Source organism: Chionomys nivalis, chromosome 20 (assembly GCF_950005125.1).
Source record: "Chionomys nivalis chromosome 20, mChiNiv1.1, whole genome shotgun sequence".
Taxonomy (NCBI): Eukaryota; Metazoa; Chordata; class Mammalia; order Rodentia; family Cricetidae; genus Chionomys; species Chionomys nivalis.
The window spans coordinates 54723050-54747830 of record NC_080105.1 but is presented as its reverse complement, the minus strand read 5'-3'; the positions used below and the strand labels follow the sequence as shown (position 1 = coordinate 54747830).

At 42.6% G+C, this 24781-nt stretch overlaps 1 protein-coding gene across 1 annotated transcript; it reads left to right on the top strand.

The window, feature by feature from the left end:
• The first annotated feature begins 276 nt into the window (after positions 1-276).
• On the top strand, positions 277-24165 carry Cdc16 (cell division cycle 16). Its single transcript, XM_057752613.1, has 18 exons — positions 277-455; positions 1593-1647; positions 1735-1832; positions 3298-3336; positions 3646-3786; positions 5347-5506; positions 6330-6421; positions 7170-7303; positions 8329-8408; positions 9691-9740; positions 10518-10591; positions 11315-11440; positions 12354-12506; positions 14261-14324; positions 16750-16811; positions 19019-19154; positions 21098-21188; positions 23637-24165. Exons 1-18 carry the CDS (start codon positions 408-410, stop codon positions 23894-23896), a joined length of 1863 nt encoding a protein of 620 aa, XP_057608596.1. The 5' UTR covers positions 277-407; the 3' UTR covers positions 23897-24165.
• Positions 24166-24781: the final 616 nt, after the last annotated feature.

Here is a 24781-nt window from a genome sequence, read left to right as displayed (position 1 = left end):
AAGTCACAGGCCAGTCTGGTATACATGGCAGCTCCGGCCACCCAGGACTGCTGAGAGAGATTCGGTCTCAAAAACGTCCTGGTGAGAAAGGTAGCCATAGAGGCATCTCTCCCACTCCCTGAAGTCATGGAATCCCGCTAGACACCCTGCGCTGCCTCCCAGACAGGCGAACGTGTTGGAAACAAGAAGCAGACACCAGAGACTACCACGGAACCAATAGAGTGGGCACACCCCAGAGGGGACGCTTTCACGAGGGGACTTCCGGGGTAGGGCCTGTCAGGAGCGGAAGTGCCGTGTGGCGCGCGGGGTCTGGACCGGGCGGTGGTCGGCGGGCGTAGGTCCATCGGCCCCGGAGTGCGCGCGGAAGGTTCGATCGGGTGTCGGGTGCCTGTGCTGGCCTCGCGGCCATGAACCTGGAGCCGCTGCGGAAGCGCGTCCGGCAGTACCTGGACCAGGTGTGCGGCTAGCGGCCGGATGCTGGGCTTCGGGGCGGTGGGGCCTGGCGGGGATTGCGCAGCTGATGGAGCTCTGATCGTGCGTGGGCTACGCAAGCGGGGTGGGCTTGAGGGGTTGCATCGTGGCCTTAGACTCTGGCAGGGCAGTAGGATGTTTTGGGAGGATTAGCTGTGGTTCTTGTTTGGATGAATACGTGTGAACAGCGATAGAAGCAAGCTGTCTCCTGTTAGGATTTTTAAACAATACCTAATACTATTTCTGCACTTCCCTCGAGTGGACAGCAGGGAGTGTTTAAGAAAAGGTGTGTCTCTGGAGTCGACGTCATTGTGATGTCATTTGGGTTTTGCTGAAATGCATGCTCTCCCGATAAATGGGAAACGGAATTGATTGATGCTAAGTGATTTGGCCAAATGTCCGTAGTTTGCTGGAAGGCTGCGTGTTAACCAGCCGTCAGTTTTATTTTCTTTGACATTGAGATGTAGAGAGGAGGATGTGGGCCTGGTTTCCACTCTGGGGGCATCTGTTCTGAGCATAGGCTGTACAAGGCTTCCTGCTGCCCACCTATTTGGCAACCCTGATCTGATTTTATCCTGGGGAACTGAGGCAAAGGCAGAAAGCCAGGGATTAGCACTAACCACGACAAATTCATGAGTGTCTTTCTGCTGTCATATTGTTTTTAGAGTTGACTATAGAGGATGTCTTTGCCCAGGGTCAGCGACTGTTAATATGTTAGGGTTTTAGTTTGTAATATTTGAATCTAGTGCTCTACTAAATTCTACTTTGGGATTCACTTTAGCTTATCAAAAGTGTTGCTGTTTAAATGTCTACCCTAGAGAGTAGATGACCGCACAATTATCGCACGGTATTTACTGTTTTAGGTATTAGCTGATACATTTTTCTTGGTAGCGTATGAGTTAAACTGCTCTCTTGGATTGCACGTATAAAGATCTTCACGGTGGGAGCTAAAATTCTCACTGGCTGAGCCATAAGATACAGATGATTGATGGGCCCCTTGCTACATTTAAGAGCTTGCTGTAGTGAGATGTTGGTCTTGTTTTATGGGTTGATGATAGTGGGGATCTGTTCAGAAGCATGGGAGCAGTGGCAATCACCCTGTGTTTGCTTTTTGTGTGCAGCAACAGTATCAAAGTGCTCTGTTTTGGGCAGACAAGGTAGCCTCACTCTCTCATGGTGAGTGATGTGATTTTTTTCCCCCCTAACTAATGTTTAGAAATCTTTCCATGAACCTCTGACCACTTGTATAATTCTGCCCCTTAGAGGAGCCCCAGGATGTTTATTGGTTGGCTCAGTGCCTTTACCTCACAGCACAGTATCACAGAGCAGCCCATGCGCTCCGGTCACGCAAGCTGGACAAGGTAAGAACTGAGGCTGGGATGCCAGACTTTCCCAACTCAACAGGGAGGTGTTACGTTCTTTGTTTCAATTATTAAATTTTTTCTTTTCTTTTACATACCAACCGCACTTTCCCCTCCCTCCTCTCCTCCAGTTCCCTCTCCCCACCTTCTGTCTACCCTGTACCCGCCCCACCCCATCCACTCCTCCACTGTTTCTCTCCATCCAGAAAGGGGCAGGCCTCATGTGGTACATGTGTTCATGTGTACAAAGCGTGGTACATCAAGTTGAGGCAGGACCAAGCTCTCGCTGGATTGAGGTGGAGCGAGCCATCACAGCATGGGGATTAGGTTCCCAAAAGCCAGCTCATGCACCAGAAACATGTCCTGATCCCATTGCTAGGAGCCCCACAAACAGACCAAGCTACGCAGCTGTCACCCACATGCAGAGGACCCATGCAGGCTCCCTAGCTGTTAGTTCAGAGTCTGTGAGCTCCCAAGAGCTCAGGTCAGCTAGGTTGTTTTGTTTTGTTTTTTTATTTTTTTATTAAATTTTTTTCATTTATTTTACATACTTGTTAGGTTCTTATTTAGGTGTATGTTCTGTTTTTGAGTTAACATTTAAAGGAAATCGAGTTTGTTTTTATGTGAAGAGATATTTTTTAAATATTTTTTTGTTTTTATTTGTGTGCGTGTGTTGTGTGAGTGTGGGTGCCTCCAAAAACTAGAAGAGTACTTTAGATTACTTGGAACTGAAGTTCCAGGTGGTTGTGAGCTGCCTGTTGTGGGTGATGGGAACCAAACTTGGGCCCTTTTGAAGAGCAGCAGGAACGCTGCTGAGCCATCTCTCCAGCCCAAGAGAAAGCTTCTCTCAATCGATTGTTTTCCTTTACTTGCCCAATGCTATCTAATCTCTAAGTTGTCAATATTGTGTTTTTGTTAGTTTGATTTAAATTTTTGCTTGTAAATATAATTCTTGTTTATATCGTCCGTCTGTCTGTCCCTCTCTTTGTGTATATGTGTGTGTATCTATGTGTCTTTGTGTGCAGACATACATATACAGGCACCTGGACCACCTGTGGGAGTTTGTCCTTCTTCCATGTGGGTCTCAGATGATCAGACTCTGGTCCTTGGTCCTGAAGCAAACACTTTTACCTCCTGAGCTGTCCTGATAGCCCTGTTTGCTTGTTTTGAGATCGAGTATCACTGTTTTTGCTTAGTCTGGTTTCTAAATTCCTGGGCTCAGGGCGGTTCTCCTGCCTCAGCCTCCTGCATAGCTGGGATTACAGATACATACTCCTTGGATCCCCTGCACCATTAACATCTTTTTGATGACTATGGACTAAAAAGTCTGAAACGTTTGTTTTCCGAGCTGTAAAGGAAAAATAAAGCTCTCTAGTTCATGCTTATACTTTCTTTTAAAGTGCGGGTGTGTGTTATTTTACACATTACATGCCAATGTTGTACATGTGACTTATTTCTTTTCTAGATGTATGAAGCGTGCCGATACCTTGCAGCTAGATGCCATGTAAGTGTGCTTAGTTTGTTGTATTTGGTGAAACTTTGACTTGTGTGAACAGTATGCATCCTTCATGAATGTGTGGCCATTTGTGTTCTAGAGACTGAAGCTCGGTGACTTAGCATAACATTTCACAAAGACTCTCCTTTTCTTTGGGGTTATTTTCTATAAAATATTGATTCTTAATTCATAAAAAGCTGATATGCATGAAGAAAGTTGTAGCTTAGGCATTTATTTTAAAGAATGGATGTATTATTTATTGCCCTTTACAAACCTAGAAGACATGGGTGACGAATGGTACTTGTGTTTTCTTCGTAGTATGCAGCAAAAGAACACCAGCAGGCTCTGGACATCCTGGACATGGAGGAGCCAATTAACAGAAGGCTCTTCGAGAAGTGCTCAAAGGATGAAAGCAGCCTGAAAGACCCGTCCAGTGACTGGGAGATGTCCCAGTCCTCGGTGAGTAATATAAGTAGCGTGTTTCAGCAATAGCGGTGGAAATGCCTGCATCAGTGAAAAAATTCTAAATGTGAATGGTGTATACAAAAATTATGGCTACCTGCTTGTGCCAACTAACAGAAGACTGAGACAGTTCTGACTGAACGCCGGTTTGAAGCTGTGGCCTCACAGATGCCTGCCTGGAGCTGCACACAGTGGGCGGAAACCTTCCTCTCCTTCCTGTGTCTTGGACATACACAGGGGAGTCTTAATTAGCTTCTATTGTTTACAGGGAAGAATTTTTTATTTACTTGATAGCACATAATAGGTCATTTGCTGTGTGTGAGTTTGTATTATTCATAATTCCACAAAATTGAAACAGAGACTTATAGTAATAATCTCATTCTCCGATCATTGTCTTGGCTTGTTACTCTTTTTAATGGTTTATTGAGATACAGTTCACCCATTGAAAGTGTTCAGCCCCATGGCTTCTCGTGTGGTACATCTGTGCCAGCCTTACCTCTAGCAACTTAGGTCCCTCTTGCCCTTCAGAGAGAGCCATACTACTTCCTTAGATCTACCTGTCTCCCTGTAGCATAGTTACGAGGGAGCTGGGATTGGCTACTCTGCTTCTCACTAGGACAGTGCAGGGTGTTACACGGCTGGGTATCTCTCTTCCCTTAGTAATAATGTGCTTAGAAGCATGTTAGTTTTCTGCTAGGAAATGCATCTATTTCCTACCTTGAGCTCATTGTTTTTAGACCTCTTGAATGCATGGCATACTTGTAATACATTACTTGTCTTATGAGTTTAAAAGAAAAAAAAAACCTGAGAGAAAACTGCCTAAGTCTTAAGATTGTTTTTCAAAGGCCATTCTATTTAAAATACTGATTTATGAGTGTTTGCCACTTGGGATTTTAGTTGCCCATCTGTGAATCATCATTGTTTTCAGTTAGTGTGTTTCATAAGGTTTGAGGTCTTGATTGAGTCAGATTCCACATTCTGTTGGTTCCTTACAGAGTTCCATAGTTAGGGTGTGTTCCCCATTTTTCACAAGTGAGGAAGGGAAACAGAGTCGAGGACAGTAAATCAGCACATAGGAGCACATACACCTGTCAGGGCCAGGGTTTGAACTCAGTCCCTGGGCTCTCCCTGGCCGCTCCTGACCGTGACAAGGAGCGCTCTAGCTGCCAGGTCTGGTATTCTCTACGGCCTTCTCGTCAGACTTTGTCTTTCATTTTGATTTTATACGTTCTCTTCTTGCTCTTAATGCACATCAAGGGAAGTGCCTAGAAGTTGCTCTCCCAAAGTCATCCAGAGCTTCACTGGAATAAAGCCATCAGTGATCAGTGCCCAGAGACAACAGACCAAGAAAGCTTTAGTCTAGCCTCAGACTTACTATGTAGCCCAGGTTAGACTTGAACCTGCAATCCTCCTTCCTCGGTTTCCCAATTGCTGGTGTATGTCTGTTGATTGAGACTCTGCTCTGGCAGTCGCTATGAACATAGTAAAAACTTTGTTGTTCTACTAGTGTTTATGGTCAAAAGTTAGTCTTAGTGTATAACTGTATTTTGCCAACAGATAAAGAGTTCGATTTGTCTTCTCCGAGGGAAAATCTATGATGCTCTAGATAATCGCACCCTGGCTACCTACAGTTACAAAGAGGCTTTGAAGCTTGATGTCTACTGCTTTGAAGCATTTGATCTTTTAACATCACACCACATGCTGACAGCACAAGAAGGTTTGGGAACTCTGTGGCTGTTGTTGTGTAGAATGATTAGTACTGTTTAGTTCGCCTTATTTTCTGAAAGCTGTATTACTGAGAGCAGGGTACATAAATAGACTTGCTAACTTCCTTAATGCCAAACCACGTCACAAAAACACAGTAATGTGGTATGTTTTGCTGATAGTCTTTGGGGGTTGCGGTGTCATGAAGTCTTTTTTGAGAAGTATTTCGAGGGGGAGCTGTAAACCAAGATTTAGCTATTTTCATCCTAGCCATGCTTTAAATCCCTTTGTTTCTAAGTCCCAACTTCAGAGCAATTAAATCAACGGTTTGTAGAGTTTGGTCTCTGAAAGCAGTCCATTTAAAGTTGCCGGTGACTCTTGACTTACCTGATCGGGGATGTGGTGCAAGTCATCAAGAGAACAGAAAAGACAGAGTTGTGTGGTGGTGGGACTCAACCCAGACATAGCCAAAATAGTGGTTTTTAAACCACTGGGCTCATTGGCAGTGTCTAGTGACCTTGGGACAGGGTGGAATTAGGAAATTGGCTGCTGGCCTCTAGTAGATCCCGATGTCCCACTGCGTGCTCAGAATGCCTTTCAGAGAGAGTAGGCCATGGTGTCAGTTTTGTCCTCACCAAAGCCTGTGTTTGTCTGATGAAGAACCATCTAGGGGCTCCTGGCCCAACCCTCCCAGCGTTAGCCTCTCAACTGTACTTTGCTTTCCTTTTCTCCCGAGTTGATTTACATAGATTGCGAACTATAAAACTGTTTTCAGTTTGCTGTTTTCCCTATGAATATTTTGAAGACTTCGTTATTTTTTTCTTACCGTTTTTAAGAAAAAGAACTTCTTGACTCACTGCCTCTTAGCAAGCTCTGTGCTGAAGAACAAGAATTGCTACGATTTGTATTTGAGAACAAATTAAAAAAGGTAAGGAAAACCTGAGCTGCCATTTCCTTTATGTAAATATCTTCCTTAACATTGGCCTTTTTCTTCTATTAGTTTGTGTATGTGCATGTGTGTGTATATATGTGCTCTTGCCCACACATGCAGTGGGTGTGTGTAGACCTGAGCTGATATCGTGATGTTTTCCTCGTCACTTTTCCACAAATTCTCTCATTGAAATTGGCTATTTGGCTAGAGTAGCTGGCATTGAGCCTCCAACACTTGTTGCTTAGTGCTGGGATTACATGTACAGCTTTACATGTGTGCTGGGAGTGCTGGGATTACAGGCCTGTGACCATGTATAGCTTTACATGTGTGCTGGGAGTGCTGGGATTACATGCCTGTGACCATGTACAGCTTTTACGCATGCTGGGAATGGGAACACAGGCCTCATGATTGCACAGCGAGTATGTTGTGCCCAGCCTGGTCAAGTTTTAAAAATTGTTTATTAGTGTAGCATGTGCCAAAATAGTTAGATTATTTGAATATATGAAAATACTTCCTGAGTCTCTGCCATCTAAACTCCCATGTGAAATAGTTGCTACTGTGGAGCTCTGTGATGAAACTGAAAAGGTAAACTTACTGAGCGGAGAACTAGTAAACCCGAAGTCACCAGTGTTTTCAGGGGCTCATGTGCCTCTCATGTAATGTCTTCACATCGTAAGTAAAGCATGCATTGATTCTGCCTTTTGCTTGGCTATTGTTCATTTATGTATAAATTTCTCTGTTTCAGTATAATAAGCCCAGTGAAACGGTCATTCCGGGGTCAGTAGATGGCTTGCAAGAGAATCTGGATGTGGTAGTGTCTTTAGCTGAGAGACATTATTATAACTGTGATTTTAAGATGTGCTACAAGCTTACTTCTGCGTAAGTATACTCTGTTTCTATGTAACGATGTGTGGTTCTGTCCACAGCTGTCTAATTCACAGATGTGCTCTCTGATGGTCTCACCTTAGCTGTTGATGGTTTCAGTTACCATTTCCATAGTAGAGTACTGAACAGGTTGCTGCATTAGAAAAGAGCAGGTTACACACACAAAGTTATTGCTATTGTAGGCTTGCTATAGTTACTTGGGAAGAACATGCATGTCTGTCTTCCGAAGCCATCTACTGACTTGGGAATGACAGTGTCCCTGGGCTTACTGTACTGAAACATAGACATTTGTACATTAATGACCAGTAGCAAAGCAAAAGGTAGAATCAGTTCATGCTGCCAATAGGTGGTAGTTTGAAAATACCATTTATTACCATTGAATCTAGCAGGCCTGTGCCCCAGGAGCTCTGTCTTGCTTGTTCCTGGCTGAACCATCTCCTCCACTTGCCAGTTTTCCCTTTCCTCTTCAGGCTTCTTAGCTCAATTGCAGTTTATAGACTTTGTGGAGCTTTGGGGTGTTTGTTTGTTTTGTTTTGTTTTTTGAAATCACAAAAAAATATTCGTCAGTAAATACTTTGTGATCTATTTAAAAGTATATATTATGTATCCCTTTTGACTAGTTAGACTAGGTATTAACATCCTATTGATTCTAAAGTAAATGAAAAGACTAAATTTTTTTATTTCCAGCTAAACTAGTTTTCTATTTATTTTTATTTTATTTTGTGATAGTGGAAAATCAACCTAGGATTTGTACATTTTTGGCAAGTGTTCTGCCCCTGAGCCCCAACCCTTTATTTTGATATGGGACCTTACTGAGTTGCCCAGGCTGGCTTTGAACTTGTGATTCTTCTGCCTCAGCCTCTTGAGTAGCTGGTAATGTAGGTATGTGCTGTGAGGCCTGGTTTCCCTTTTCTTTCTAACCTAAACATTGCTCTGCCCAAAGTGAGGTGTTGCAGCATTTTGTGATGTGCAGCGACTGAGCACGGTGAGTGGTAGTCATGTGCTGCTTTCACTTTCAGAGTGATGGAAAAGGATCCTTTCCATGCCAACTGTTTACCTGTGCACATAGGAACTCTGGTGGAGCTGAACAAAGCAAACGGTGAGCGCCTGTGTCCCCAGTCCTGTACTCACCTGCTAGTCTGACCAGGGACTCCTGTCCTCTGTCTCTACCTGTGTCCCCAGTCCTGTACTCACCAGCTAGACTGACCAGGGACTCCTGTCCTCTGTCTCTGCCCCTCATGGCATCGTAGGCATGTGCCATCAGGCCGTAATTACAGGGGAAAAAGAGCATTCTAAACTATTGATATTTTGTGTTACAAATCCTTACTTAAGATACAGCATAGCACAGGAGTAATACCACATCAGAGAGACTCTTGGTCTATGGTTCCTGGCAGAACACAGTATTTCCCATCTCCCTTCCCTTTCTCAAATGTAACTTGTAGTTCAGAGTATGTTAGCTTTATAACTTTATTGTCAAATTTGACTGTTTTCCCTCCTGTCTTTTTGTTTTTGTTTTTTGTTTGTTTGTTTTGTGACAGAGTTTCTCTGTGTAGCCCTGGCTATCCTGGAACTCACTATGTAGACCAAGAGGTTGTAACCCCAGAAATCATCATCTTTCTTCTTCTTCTTCTTCTTCTTCTTCTTCTTCTTCTTCTTCTTCTTCTTCTTCTTCTTCTTCTTCTTCTTCTTCTTCTTCTTCTTCTTCTTCTTCTTCTCCTCCTCCTCCTCCTCCTCCTCCTCCTCCTCCTCCTCCTCCTCCTCCTCCTCCTCCTTCTTCCTTCTTCTTCTTTCTTCTTATTTCATTTTGCCTGTGTTTCCCATGGGTTTGGTTTTTGAGAACAGTTCATTGTGCAGTATATTTACCCTTGAAAAAGCTCCCACTCAAAGCTCGCCAAGCTCTGTGTCCTGGAGGTCTGTAACATCACATCCCCAGAAAGCAAAGATGCAACTTCCTGCCCCCTAGAATATTAAATCCAGAGTGTATGTATAGGATATGCCATCATGAGATGCTAAGACAAACACGTTCCTTGAGAGGAAATTCTCTCGCTTCTGTGATAAACCTGAAAGTTTGCAGAACAGTTTGATCGAAGATGCTCTGTCGTAGCCTGTGGCATGAGATACATGGGTGTCTCCAATGGGTGTTCTAGACGAACCTCTGCCTGACCTAAAGTGCTCCGCTGGGGTGGCTGTGCTCATGTGGCCGCTGTGTGCCCTTAATCCCCTGCATTGGGACTGAGGCGGGTGTAGACCAGCTGGGTTTGTACTGCAGGGGAGGAAGCTGTGAGGCTGCTATGTGAGAATGGTTTTATAGGTGGAAGACCACATCTGGAATTTAAATTACTCATATCAAATTGCATTTTTTCCCCTTTTTCCTAAAACAGAACTTTTCTATCTTTCTCACAAATTGGTGGACTTATATCCAAGTAATCCGGTAAGTAAAACAATTTTTTTCTTACCTGAACTTTTAAGAAAATATTTTGCTAATGTGTAGACAGCACTTTCTGTTTTTAAGTTCAAGCAAATAATGTTTATATTAAAGCATCGAGATGGAATCCTCTACTGATGGAGATACTATAAGCAGTTTTAATATCTGCCCCATAAAAGTGTTTTTACTTACACTGAAGCAGTAGCTGTTCCCTGACTGTAGAAATCTACACAGTCCCTAATATGCTCTACAGATGCACAGCGTTCTGAGCCAGCCACACGCTCCCTCTTGAGGATGTCGTTGTTCCACATCCTTCTGTGTGCATGTGTAAGTCGCTGCTGGGCTTTCTGAGCTATAGCTTCCACACCTCTAGTGTCAGCATGGAAGGCTAGGAGTGGAAATAGAGTCAGGAACTGTGCTCGTGTAGACAAAAGCCAGCAAGCAGAGACTGAGTCTCAGACAAGAATGTCTCTAGCTCAGCTGAAACCAGTGTAGGGGAATCCAGCTAACTAAAAATGAGAGCCTAGCTAGCAAGAGAGAGCTGGGGTCAAACCAGAACTCATAGGCAGGTGTGCTTACTTGTCCTTAGTGGAAGCCACCTTGAGGAAACTGGAGTATCTGTTCTTATACAGGACCTCAGTAAATGTGTGATCTCAGAGAATCTCTAATTCAGACTAAAATATATGACCTGGAGCGTCTAACCTACCCTCTGTCTATCCTACCTTGTTAGATTCAAGTTCAAGGTTAAGTGTCTTTGGTTATAGTAAATATTGAACTTTTTAGGTATCTTGGTTTGCAGTGGGATGTTACTATCTCATGGTTGGTCATAAAAATGAGCATGCCAGAAGATATCTCAGGTATGAATTTATTTTCTTCCTTTCTGAGTAGTGAGTTCTTGCTCACACGCGCTCATGCAGTAAGTGGGAGGTGTGCTGAAAGTAGCGGGAATGAATACAGACTTGCTCAGGCCGGTTCTCTCCTTCTGCATTGTTTATTTGTGTAGCTGTTCACTAGGATGCTGTATGGGGGATAACGTAGTGGTATAGGCCTTGTACTCCAAGAGCGTAGATTATGCTGTTTTATTTGTGAATGAGAACAGGAAACAGAATGATGTAATTTGAAAGGGCTGTTTTCATTTACACTGTCAGCCTTAGCTTTTGCTAATAGTGAAAACACATTAAACCCTAAATGAGATAGGGGTAACTCAGTGGGACCGTTGAGTAAGTAGGTTCCTGGAAGTAGCTGTGGTTTTAGGTTATCTGAGCTGTACCCGGCTCAGAACAGGCCCAGATCATATGGCCATATGTGCCACCAGTGTCATCCCCGGGTCACAGATAGGGCTGTTGTGTGAGCAGCAGTTGTAAGCTGCATACAGTATCCTAATGAGTTCAGCTATGTAACTCTATCTAAAGCAGCACAGGACTCCTGAAGTTTCCTAAAATGTGTGCACAGTTCAGCTGCATTAACAGCTATCCAAGTTTGTTAGTTTGTTTACTTGACGTTATTGTTTTGATACCATGTACTGAGAAAACTGAAAGTTGAAGAATAAATACATTACTTGAATATTGCTTTTGTTTCAGCAAAGCTACCACATTGGAGAAGACCTATGGGCCGGCGTGGATAGCCTATGGGCATTCCTTCGCTGTGGAGAGTGAGCATGACCAGGCCATGGCTGCTTACTTCACAGCAGCACAGCTGATGAAAGGGTACGGCACGGCGGCCTGATGAATGCAGGAGAGAAAGGGTTTCTGCTTGCAAGAAGAAGTGAATTCCCTTAGGGATCTTAGTGCCATTTGTTTCCTGAATTAAGCAAAACTGTCAACCTTGTCTCTTAGGCAGTAGTTTGTGTTTATAAAATAGCTGTGGCTGTGGAGGGAGAAGAAGTAGATGTGATTTTCTTCTACTATCAGTGTCCTTATAGTGACCTATGGGACTTGCTTTAGTTTCTTCAGTAGATCTACTAGTGATGGATTCTCTCTGTTACACCTTGTTTCATGGCTCCCTCTACCTATGTAAATGTGTCTATAAACCCTTTTAGTGAAGGTTTTTATTTCATTTGTTGTGCTTTTCAATTCCAAACTTTCTGTTTGGTTCTCTCTTACAGTTTCCATTTTGAGGGCCCTGAAGAGAAGGCTCAGCAGTTAAGAGCACTTAATGTCTCTTGCAAAGACCCAAGTTCAGTTTCCAGCACCCATACAGCAGCTCATAGCTGTCTGTAACTCCAGTTTTGCAGAATCCGATGTCTGCTTTTGGCATTCATGGGCTCCTGTACACACACACAACACACACACAAACACACACACATATATATGCACACCCAGTCATAGACACATAAAATTATTTTTTTTATTGCTGTCCTCTGATGGAGCATTGTTCTTATACTTTTCATTAATTTGCACCATAATTTTATAAGCATAATTAAGTCTTTGGATATTAGGCTAGCTTGTTTAAAGCATTGTCTTTTAAACCCAGTAACTCATCCGCTTGAACGCTTGCTTTTTCTGTTTGGACCGTACTTTAGAATTAGAAGGAAGACATGATAGGATCTAAAGCCGACAAGTTTCTGTTGCATTACAAAGTTTTGGGTATTGAATATGGGAAACTTTCAAATATTTTCAGATGTCACTTGCCAATGCTGTATATTGGACTGGAATATGGTTTGACCAATAACTCTAAGCTGGCGGAACGATTCTTTGGCCAAGCTCTGAGCATCGCTCCGGAAGACCCCTTTGTCATCCATGAGGTTGGAGTGGTGGCTTTCCAGAACGGAGAGTAAGTGGTCCAGGCTGCAGCCTTGTGTCAGCTCTTTGTGAGTGGGGCCTTGGCTCCTAGACGTTCACTGACTAGACTTGCTCCTCCGTGGGTTTTTGTTTTCAGATGTATTGTTTTATGAGGCAGGGATAAATTTAAAAGTAGGAATTCTCTTCTTGGAGTCCCATCAAACGCTGAGCCATGCTCTGGTCCTCCTTTAATGTGAGCTGCAACAAATTCCCACTGTGAGGCCTGGAGGCCCCAAGAATCTTTAGTCGTCTTTGTCAACTAGGTGTTAGATTCACACGTTTGAGAAAGTTTTTCATATTTTGAGATAAAAATGTCCTGTGATTAATTATTGTTAGGACAAAAAATTAAACTATTTAGAGTAATCCAGGCTTTAGTTTTCTGATAGTAGCTTTTCTGTAGTTTGAATATCTGTAGAATAAGCAATTTGTAGTTATACTCAAAGAGAAAACTATATGTTGCAATATATTATATATAAATGTAATATATGAGCTTCATTGTTTATTCTAAAATTTAGGTTATGGAGTTCTATGAGAGATGACTCAGCAGATAAGAACACTTACTGCCTTTGCAGAGGACCAGGGTTCAGTTCCGAGCACCCACATGGTGGCTTAGAACCATTTGTAACTCCAGTTGCAGGGAATCACATGCCTCTTCTGACTTCTGAAGGCACCAGGGATGTGCATGGTGCACTTACATACATTCAGGCAAAACAGACACATAAAATAAATCTTTACACAGTTTCAGTTAGGTTATATAGGTATTATAAAGAGTGTTTATAACTTTTTTTAAAAAAAAGGATTATTACTTTATGTGTCTGAGTGTTTGTCTGCATGTTTGCATATCATGTGTGTGCCTGTTGTCTGCAGAGGCCAGAGGGTACAAGATGGTTGTGAGTCATCTTGTGGGTTCTGGAAATTGAACCTGGATCTCTACAGTAGAAATAAAGGCCCTTAACTGCTGAGGACATCTCCAGCCCATGGTACTTTAGAAGCAGATAGTGTCTTAATGTAGTTCCTCCTCAAAACTTGCAGACACTTTTTCTGCAATTCTGTGAATTGGCTTACAAAAAATCACTTGTTCCCCAAAACCAATACCCAGAGTGATTTTAATCTTCACATGTGGGATGTGATAAGCCTGAGCCCCCTGAAACTTTGTTCTTGGCTAATCTCACACCAACCTGTGCTGGTTTTTTTCTCATAGACAGTTTATTGCTCTGGTTTTCACAATATTTGTACTTTTTGTCAGTAACTTTACTATCTAAAATAATCTCCAAACTTACTGCTACTTCTGGGTGAATCATAAGTAGCTATCACGTGCCTCCAAGGGAATGTGCTGAACGCTAGGTGAGCAATTGTGCTGTTGGCGTAGGTTCAGTTTAGAGAACTGACGCTGTGTAAGGGCAGTCGTTGTTTAGTTGATGAAATACCACTAATCACGAGAATTGACTGTCTCTCCTAAATCCTGACCCTGTATATAATTAAGACTACCTATTTGCCTGGCTCAGGTTTTTTTCTTTCTTGCTTTTTTTTGCATTAAATTTTTTTGAGTTATCATACAAAGTGATGAGTTCCATTATGGCATTTTCATGTAATGTGTGTCATTATACTTTGTTTTTATTCACAATGTAATTGGAATCAATTATTAGCAGTTTCCATGTTATTTTGGTTCTACTAGAGATATTAAAATTCTCCTTAATGTTTACCCTTCCAAACTTTAAATAACTGTTAACCTCTCCTCTGTTTCAGATGGAAAACAGCAGAAAAGTGGTTTCTTGATGCTTTGGAAAAAATTAAAGCAATTGGAAATGAGGTATTGTATGTAATATCTGCGCACATACACACACACACACACACATAGACACCCCTGAGCACAGTCACGGTTGGATGTGGGAAATGTAGACAGTTTTGAGAAGAGAGTAACCTAATATTTGATATAACAAGGAACTTGGCAGTGATGTGCTTATCAGTTGACTTTTATGCCACCGAAAACGTGAGCTCAGTCCTGATTGAAGAGCAGTTACTGGGTGTGACGTGGGGCAGCAATCGTGGGTTTTTCTTTTTTAATGATTTCTGATGGTCGATGGAAGTATTAGTCATTTATTGACTTTGCTTCTCTAGACCTTCAGAGAGCCTCGTCTCTGGTTCAGTGAAAGGTGCAATTTGGTGGCAGACCCACCTCCGTAGAACTAGCTGTAACTCACATTCAGACCTTTTGTTGTCCTTGTGAATTAACCTTTCAAATGGCAAGGCTGTATACACACTGGTATTCATAAATAGTAATTTTACATATAAGCATGTATAGCTAAGAGATTTGCATGTGGCTGCCCTTTTGATTTCTACTTTCTTTAACTGGTCTTTCTAGTCTACTCTGTTCTGAGTTCCACACTCTGGTTTTACTTTGTACATTTGTGCTCATGGGGACACAGTCTCACTGGGTTCCACCAGGGCCGTCTGACTGTCCCTGTAGACTCACGGGCTCCACCAGGGACAGTCTGACTGTCCCTGTAGACTGAGTTCCACTTGCTTTGGTCTTTTATGTTTATCATTTGAACTTGAAACATATTTCTGTGTGTTCCACATGTATGTCTGTAAGACATATTTTTCCTCAGCTGAGTCTTAGGTAGTTCTGAATAATACTAGTGTTTTTGTTGAAGTGGGTTTGCCACTCAGCGCATCCCATCTTGAGACAGTCAAGTATCTTCCTGTCCAGTGGCCCAGCAGCAGCAGCACCTGGAGGAGACAGCTGACAGCCCAGTCCTAGGACCTATTAAGGAAAGTTGCAGTTTTGGCAGCACTCTGAGAGCTCATGCACAGGGAAGTTTGAGAAGCACATTCCTAAGCCACTCCTAAAATATTTTTTCATTCCTAAGCAGTTTGCAGTCTTACAGGGACTTAAGAATGAGAGCATACTACAGTTGAAGTGTCAGCAAGCATGCCAGTTAAAAGCTGTAGGAAAAGAAAATTCTGTTTCACTTTAGTAAGAAACTACTGCAGATGCCAAGCTGGCTAAAGAGAAGCATCGTGCCTAAGAATCTAAGGAGTCTTTGTTTGACAGGCTGAGCTCCTAAATCTCATCCTCAAAGTATTGGAAAAGGTGACCCAAGTTCTTTTGTTTATTTGCTTAGCATGTGTTTCGTAAGCGCCAGTCATGAGCATGGAACTGAGTGTCAGATACAGTATGAGCTATATCCACGTTTCCTGCCCTCAGAGCCACCGGAAAGACAAGTGGGTAATCTGCAGTGATACGGTACATCGATGATGGTATTAAGATACCACGTGCAGGGATTGCTCACCCAAGTATGACAGTGGCCAGAATGGGACAGACCCCATCCTTAGTAAGCAGACATCAGCTAGACAGAAACAAGGATCAAGGTATTGCAGAGGCAGAAATGGCATGCATAAAAATCTAGCTGGTTCATTTTGTTTTGGATTTGACATTTCAGAAGATATCAAGAAATGGGGCAGGAAGGTTAAGTGGCTTTTTTTTTTTTTTTTTTTGGTTTTTCGAGACAGGGTTTCTCTGTAGCTTTGGAGCCTGTCCTGAAACTACCTTTGTAGACCAGGCTGGCCTCGAACTCACAGAGATCCGCCTGCCTCTGCCTCCCGAGTGCTGGGATTAAAGGCGTGCGCCACCACTGCCCGACTAAGTGGCTTATTAAAGACCTTGAAAATGGTGTTAGGGAGTTGGCAGATTACCCTGGGAAAGGGAAAATGAGAAGTTTCAAAAGAAAACATTATAGCTAAGTTTGTAGGCTAGGTGCTCAGGCCAGCCTTCTGATACTGGGAAGCCAAGGTTACAGAACTGGGACTGTGCACGCCAAGTGAACTGTACAATCTCTGGGAGTCTTAGAACAGCCAGGGTGTCCTGTCCCGTTGAGGGCTGGTTTGAACGTTTGGGATGAGCTAGAATGACTAGGGAAAGATAAACTGACGTGGTATACTGTATTGAAAGTGCTGCAACGCTTCTATTTAGAAGTATTGAGTAGGCAGGTGGCTATAAGAGCCAGTGTTTCAAACCGAACTCTAGGCGGCAAGTACACTATTAATTAAAACTTCTTTGGCATGGAGGACTCTGGGACAGAATTGTGCTCGTTACGGTGAAGTTCTCAGGAAAGCTCAGAGTGGTGAAGAGAACTGGATGAAGCAGTCGTCCTGCCTCTGCGGTGGAGGAGGCGCTTGCAGGATGTGAAATCAGGCTGAGCAGTGACATGGCGCTTGATGTTGCTATGTTTTAGGTAACAGTTGACAAATGGGAGCCTCTGCTGAACAACTTGGGGCATGTCTGCAGAAAACTCAAGTAAGTGAAGTACAGCGGTTTTGGTTATTTCTTTGTCATCTAAAGTTTGTTTATTTTGAATAGCCTTTCTGTGTTTTTATTTCATGATATCCTCCAGTCCCCATACTTGGCTGCTCAATTAGAACAAGCACCAACATTCCTTTTTTCCACTCCAGTTGGTATATTTTTATTTTAGAAACATTGAGAAGTACAGTCATGTCTTTTTTTCCTTCCCTTATATTAAAAAACTTGAGTATTCAAAATTAATTTGGAAGTACCTGGACAATAAGTCTATTTTAAACCATACCCATATTCTGACTTTGTTTCCCTGTAAGTTTTATGATGTAATAAACAGATGACAGTTTAAAATGGGCTCTTTTCCTGGAGGTGATCTTCAGTTGTTAGAGTGCTTGCCTGGCATTCGACAAGTCCTGGTTTGCTTCCCAGCACTGCGGAAGACCAGGCATGGTGCCAGGTGTAGGTATTTAGTAGGTAGAGACAGGCAGATCAAAAGCTCAAGGTCATCAAGGCTACATTGTGAGCTGGGGGCCAGCCTACGATACATGAGACCTGGGGGAGGGGGGGCGTTTTGATTGAAGTAAGTCTTAGGAACTCTTAAGATTATTCAGGCTCCAAAACCACAGAGAAACCCTGTCTCGAAAAACCAAAAAAAAAAAAAAAAAAAAAAAAAAGATTATTCAGAAGTTGGTAAGTTTGCTAGGTATGCCTACACAGACCTAAACAGAGTCTCCAGGACTTGGGGTGAGACAGGATGATTGCTGCAAGTTTAAGGGTCAGCCTGGGCTCTAGAGTAACACTGTCTTAAAAAAAACAAACAAATGAAAATACTTTTAAAAAGGCTTGAGTAGGGAATACCCCTAAATATCCTTATGTAATACAAGATAGTCTTATAGTTTGAAAATAACAGAAATACCCTGGGTGGTGGTGCACACCATTAATCCCAGCACTTGGGGGACAGAGGCAAGCGGATCTCTGTAAATTCGAGGCCAGCCTGGTCTACAAGAGCTAGTTCCAGGACAGGCTCTAAAGCTACAGAGAAACCCTGCCTAGAAAAATACAAAACAAAACAAAACAAAACAAAAAAAAAAAACTGCAAAAACAAAAAACAAGCAAACAAAAAAACCTGAAATACTCTAATCTACATGGGAAATAGAAAAAGACAAGATCTCCTGAGTAAATAGGGAGCATAGGGATCATGAGAGAGGGTAGGAAGGAAGGGGAGCAGAGAAAAATACATAGCTCAATAAAAATTATTTTTGAAAAAAATAACTGAAGTGCATTGGCCCAAGTTGATGTTCTAACATTTCCCAGACTTTAACTGAGTGTGAAACCTTTTCACAAAAGATTTGTACAGAGCAAATTCTATTCCAAGTAATTTATATGTTAAAGTGTAGTAGTTTGAATGTAATTGTCCCCATAAACTCAGAGGGTGGCCCTATTAGGAGGTGTGGCTTTGTTGGAGTAGATAAGGCCTTACAGGAAGTGTGTCACTGTGGAGGCGGGCTTTAAGATTTCATATGCTCAAGCCACACCCAGTGTCTCACACCACTTCCTATTGCTTCTAAATCAAGATGTAAGAACTCTCAAGTCCTCTAGCACCATGTCTGCCTGCACACTGCCTTGCTCCACACCGTGACGGTAATGGGCTGAACCTCTGAAACTAAACCAGCCTCAGTTAAATGTTTTCTTTATAAGAGTTGCCAGGCCGGGCGGTGGTGGCGCACGCCTTTAATCCCAGCAGTTGGGAGGCAGAGGCAGGCAGATCTCTGTGAGTTCGAGACCAGCCTGGTCTACAAGAGCTAGTTCCAGGACAGGCTCCAAAACCACAGAGAAACCCTGTCTCAAAAAAACAAAAAAAAAAAAAAAAAGTTGCCAGGGTCATGGTGTCTCTTCAGAGCAATAGAAAAACTAACTAAGACATGAACCAAAACTCTTCTGTCGCTTTTAATTGCCCTAGGTATGGAAGGGTTATATATCAGGATAAATTGGTGTGAAGTGAAGCTGAGTCTGGGAGTCAGGAACTTTGTGACTGGTGTCTCTCAGATGGAACAGAGCACAGCCACTTCATGCTGTAGTTCCCTATCCAGCTAAGGGAGATTCCAGGAAATAAATCAGTAAACATTTTGTTTTGTTATTTAATTAGCACTTTTATTGTACCCAGTAATTGTCTTCCCTCCTCCTCCTCTCCCTGTGTCTTATTTCAACAGAAAATACGCTGAGGCTTTGGATTACCATAGGCAGGCCCTGGTGCTCATCCCTCAGAACGCGTCCACCTACTCTGCTATAGGATACATCCACAGTCTGATGGGCAACTTCGAAAACGCTGTGGACTATTTCCACACAGTATGTCTTAGTTTTACTCTAACTGTGGTTAATATGTGCTCCTTGTTTAGAAAAGACCAGCATCTAGCCAGCATCTTATTTACAGGTTTAAACTTAGTGACCCTGTGAGTATTCTTCCTCTGCAGAGACAGTGTGCATGCTGTCTAGTACTCATTGGATTAGAAGTAAACAGTAGACTGACTGATCCTGCATAGGCCTGAGATATTTATCGTTCACTCCCGTGTGGATTTTGTCCAAGCAAGAAGAGCAGAAATTACCATATTCAGGGAGAGCCTTACTCCCTGTCTTCCTTAGAACTTGTACTATTAACTCCGTCGACATCCCTTTGTCGATGAACAAAACAGTGCACATAGTTACCATAACAAAGAATCTTTTCTTAGTTCACATACCTTATTTCATGAGCCATCTGAAGCTTGAGGTTGGTGTTTTGATGGTTCATAAAAACAGGGGCAGTGATAAATTAAGCTTCAATAAATAAGGACAATGACCACAAAGGGGAGGAGAACTATCATAATCATATCCTATCATGTTTTTGTGCTCTTCTGTACCTAGATGTCATTTTTATTGGCTGTAGTATATGCATTAAAATGTGTGTGTGCTTGTCTGTGTGTGTAAGTGGTTTCAGTCTTCAGCCCAGGCAGCCAGTGTTTCTTCCTTATATGGTGCCCTGGAGGCAGCACACATGGCTGTTCTTGAGTCTAGGTTTTACAAGCTGCAGATACTGCTGTGTAACTCTTATAAAACCTCTCAGATGCTGACTTGTCAACAGGCTTTAGACACCCGCACAGTTCCTAGATTACCTGCACATAGTCTTCCTGTGGTCGTCCCCCCCCCCATCACAAGTACTCCTTTCCCAGGCGGGGCACCCATGCTACAGCAGTCCCTGGTCACAGCCACAGCGGGGAACTCAGCTCTAAGACACCACAGGTTTAGAATCATCGGAATCTGAGAACATGTGGGCTTTAGGCTCAATCCACTAAAGATATTTGGAGAGACAGATAATATATAAGGCAATGCAGTATTTTTAGTTTTTGAGACAGGGTTTCTCTGTGTAGTTTGGCTGTCCTGGAACTCACTCTATAGGCCAGGCTAGCCTTGAACTCACAGAAATCCACCTGCCTCTGTCTCCCAAGTGCTGGAATTAAAGGTGTGCACCAGCTGCAATATTTCATAGATAGATTAATTAATAGTAATAAGTTCATAGCTGGTCCTCAAGGATTAATTAGCAATTTTCAGGCTACAGGCAGTCCTAAAGTTAGTCCTATGGTTTATTTCTTTTTTTTTTTTTTTTTTTTTTTAGTATTTATTTATTATGTATACAATAATCTGTCTGTGTATGCCTGAAGGCCAGAAGAGGGCACCAGACCTCTTTACAGATGGTTGTGAGCCACCATGTGGTTGCTGGGAATTGAACTCAGGACCTTTGGAAGAGCAGGCAATGCTCTTAACCGCTGAGCCATCTCTCCAGCCCCTAGTCCTATGGTTTATAGGACTACTGAGCTGGTTAGCTTAACCTCAGGAAGTTTTAAGATTTATTTATTATGTATATAGTGTTATACCTGTATGTATACCTGCAGGCCAGAAGAGGGCACCAGATCTCATTATAGATGGTTATGAGAGTTGAACTCAGGACCTCCGGAAGAGAGCAGCCAGTGCCCTTAACCCTTGAGCCATCTCTGCAGCCCAGTAGTTGATCTTTCATTCAGCTAATGCACAAGGTTCACAGAACTCTGAAGACAGTTTTCCGATGTGTCGGGGGTAGACTTAGGAACAAGAGTGGAATAGTATGATGGACACCGCTGACCCCAGCCCATCCCCCTCTTGGAGAGGTGCTCATCAGTACCTGTCTGCTCTACCCTGGACCCCATGGAATACTTGATGGGTCTTTTTTAACAAAGGAAAGGAGTAATGTTTTAATAACCATGCTCTGTGGTTTTTGGCAGGCTCTTGGTCTCAGGAGAGATGACACATTTTCTGTGACGATGCTGGGTCACTGCATTGAAATGTACATTGGGGATTCTGAAGCTTATATCGGTAAGATTAAATCATTCTTCTGGCAGTGTGTTCTCTGTTGGGTCTCTTGAAACCTCATCCAGCGTTTGAGATTCAAGAAACTTGCTTAATTTGTCAGAATAGTGCAATACGAGTTAGTGACTCATTTCAAGTTGAGTCCTTGCTGTACATAGAACATGGTAGTACCAGAGTCAGGCTTACTCCATGGTGGAAGAGGAAATCACAGAGATGTTTCTCTATAGCAAATAAATGACTCTGTCCCCCTTGTTTTATAATACACAACATAACATAATAATCTGTATTTTAATGGATCTTTAAGATGCCTTTTATTTATGTGATAGTGGTTTTTAATACTTTGAAAGACTTTCATAATGATAAACAATAGGATAATTTTAAATAGAATTGCTATACTTGGCATTTCTTTAGGAACAAGTATTGTGAGATCAGGAGAGCTCATTGAGTTAAATGTTAGGGTCTGGACCTGGGGAGTAGGTAAAGATTTCTTTAAGAGGCTGTAAAGAGGGAAACCACAGAGGGGGATGATAAGCTGAGCTTTAATACAATGAAGAACTGAACACCATTACAAGCATGTAATGAGGCCTGGTGCCCTCTTCTGGCCTGCAGACCTACACACAGACAGAATATTGTATACATAATAAATAAATAAATATTTTTAAAAAATGAAATGCATGCTGCGACTCTCAACACAGCATATCAGGAAATTCATGTCTAAAATAAGAAAAAAATACTCCAAGAAAAAAACGCATTAAAGATGGGTGAAGATGCTTTAAGTGGTAGTACATGTCTATAATCTTACCACTTGGATCACTGCAGCTTGAGTTATATATACAGTCTCAAATTTCACTGTGCGCATGTGTGTGTGTATGTGCACATGTTTATAGTCCCAGATTCCACTGTGTGCGTGTGTCCTGCCATGAGAAGGGGCAAACACTGAAGAGTGGCATGTGGTTAGGAAACATTGAAGACATTCAGCAACATCTCTCACCTGGGAATAGAGCTGGTATTGGCATTTTCTAAGCAGCTAGTGCGCCTAACAATTGAGCCATCTCAACAGCCCCAACTAGTGTTGATGATGATGTGGGATACTGGACATTGCTGTGGTTTGGGTTATTTATGGTTGAGTTTGAAATGAGTGAAATCTGGAAAACTATCCTGTGTGTTACCGAAGTTACCAGTCAGATATTACTGAGTAACGGGCTACTCAAACTCGGTGGTTTAGTCAACAGTGATGAATGGTTGAGTTCTGTGGTCACTTGCATGCCCTTCTCCTGGGCCCTGTGGTTCATTCATGTGGCTGTGGTCAACAGATGTGTATGACTGACTCTGTAATGGGCTCACCAGTGAGCAGAGAACCTCAGCTGAGAGCCAAGTCCTGAGATTTTCATCCAAGGCTACTAAATCGTATAGGTGCTCTCAGATCTAGACAAGGAATAAAACTTCAAGACCTTGAAAGTTGCACATCAAATTCATCATATTCAAGTCACATAATTAAACGCCATCACTGTTGGAGGGATGCTGAACTGTATACATTTACACACACACACACACCCTGAAGACCCAAGGTAAAAAACTTACCACCAATAGTAGCATCCCCTGTAACTTTGAAGGCATCTGAACTCCAGCTTCTGTCAGACTTTGTTATTGTGTTGGAGTGTCTTGATAGAACAACTCGGAAAAGGTTTATTTTGATGCACAGTTTCAGGAGCTCCAATCTAAGGCATGAGGACAGAGGAGATTACTTCATGGCAGCCAGGAAGCCGAGGGAGAAAATGCTGCGTTTGCTGCCTTTTTGTTTTTCTTCCTTTTATCCCATCTGGGCCCCGAGCTTAGGGGTATTACTGCTCACATTCAGAGTGTGTCCTCCCCTCTTAAATTATTCTTCTGAATCTGCCTTACAGATACACCGCAAGTGTGCTTTACACGTCGCTGAGGTAGTTCTTAGCACATTTAAGTTCCAAGTTATAATTTACTATTTACTGCTTTTATTTTTAGGATGTGCATGTCATCCTCTGCCAAAGTACCCAGTCTTGAAAGCTATCTAGAATGAAATGTGTAATGCTGTCAGTTATGCCAGAAATCTCTCTGATTGGCCCAAATATATATTAATCCTAATGTTTTATATGCTTTGATATAGTTTGAAAATATGCTTTATTTCTGTGAGCAGTAGATTAGTGACTGCACCCAAAATAGTGTAAGGAGGAATTGCTCAAGCTTTGAGAACAGTTAGCTGTGAAGCCATGAAGGAACCATGATGGCCTATGCTTCGGGAACTTCTCAGCATCTCCTTTGAGAATGGTGGAAGATAGAGAACAAAAGGAAAGAAAATGGCATCCCCTTTTGACGTGTGTTCATGTTCTTTAAAGTGTAGTTGAATTTAAACGGCAGTGGCAGTAGCATAACTATTAATGATGGAATTTCATGTTTTCTAATTATGGTGTTTCTTTTTAGGAGCAGACATTAAAGACAAATTAAAGTGTTATGACTTTGACGTGCATACAATGAAGACACTAAAGAACATAATCTCACCTCCGTGGGATTTCAGGGACTTTGAAGCAGAAAAACCAAGCACAGAGGAAGCAGGGATTGCACCCTTGGAAAATGCCAATAAAACTCCAGAGTCCAGACCTTCCTTGGAAGAAACTTTTGAAATTGAAATGAATGAAAGTGACATGATGTTAGAGACATCTATGTCCGACCACAGCACTTAACTTGAGACATTGGTCCAGGACCCCACCCCACCCCCGTGTGCTAGTATAGATCAGTATTTCCTTGCATCCTTGATAGTCTTCAGAATTTCCCGCTTCCTGATGTGAAACCAGACTGCTTCTCTATGTTGAGGACCAGTGGCCTGAATTGAGAGATGGGATAGCACACCTTGGCTGCAGATGTGTTCTGGTCTTCTGAACCTACCAAGTAGTTATATGTAGTGGAATAAAGATGGAAAACTGTTCATTGTGTCTCTTTTTCAATAAAGACTTTGAAATAATTTTTGAGAAATGTTTCCAAGACAGTAGAGTGTATCAGTTACCTTTCTGTTGCTGTAATAGAATTCTATGTCACATTTCAAGAGTGTCAATATCAATACAGGACGTCACTGTGAAGCCTGGATACAGTTAAAGTGAATATCTACATTTCTGAAATTTTCTCATTCTCTTAGGAGAAAGGGGCTATAACTAAAAGCTACAGGCAAAGGTGAATAAGTAAAATCTGAGCACATAGGAAGACTGTGTAGCTTGTATGTCTGCAGAAAAAAAAATGTTTTTAGTTTCGGTGCCATCCCTGAGTGGGCCAGAAATTGCTCTGGGCTCCTGGGGCCCTCCCAGTCCCAGACTATCAGGGATGCCATCCACATCGCAGCTCAGCAGCCCACAGGATGTCCGGAGCGTGCGTCTGTTTTCCGTGCACAGTGACAGTATTGATCTCCTGTCTTCGTTGCTGTAGCATGCTAAGGATTTTTTTTTTTTTTTTTCTGGAAAAGGTTGGATTCAGCACACGCGTGAACTGAATTCAGGGCTGTCCGGGATGCCCCCGACCGGCGCTAGGCAGCACTGGTACCGCCCCTTCCCCCGTCAGGGCCGGGGAGGGGACGCTGG

What these genes read in the sequence shown, in the direction of transcription:
- Cdc16 (XM_057752613.1), top strand. Translation starts at nt 408, where the DNA reads ATGAACCTGGAGCCGCTGCGGAAGCGCGTCCGGCAGTACCTGGACCAG. An exon ending in GGTAGCCTCACTCTCTCATG is followed by an intron (nt 1,648 to 1,734) that starts GTGAGTGATGTG and finishes TCTGCCCCTTAG; the next exon opens with AGGAGCCCCAGGATGTTTAT. An exon ending in TGCTACAAGCTTACTTCTGC is followed by an intron (nt 7,304 to 8,328) that starts GTAAGTATACTC and finishes TTTCACTTTCAG; the next exon opens with AGTGATGGAAAAGGATCCTT.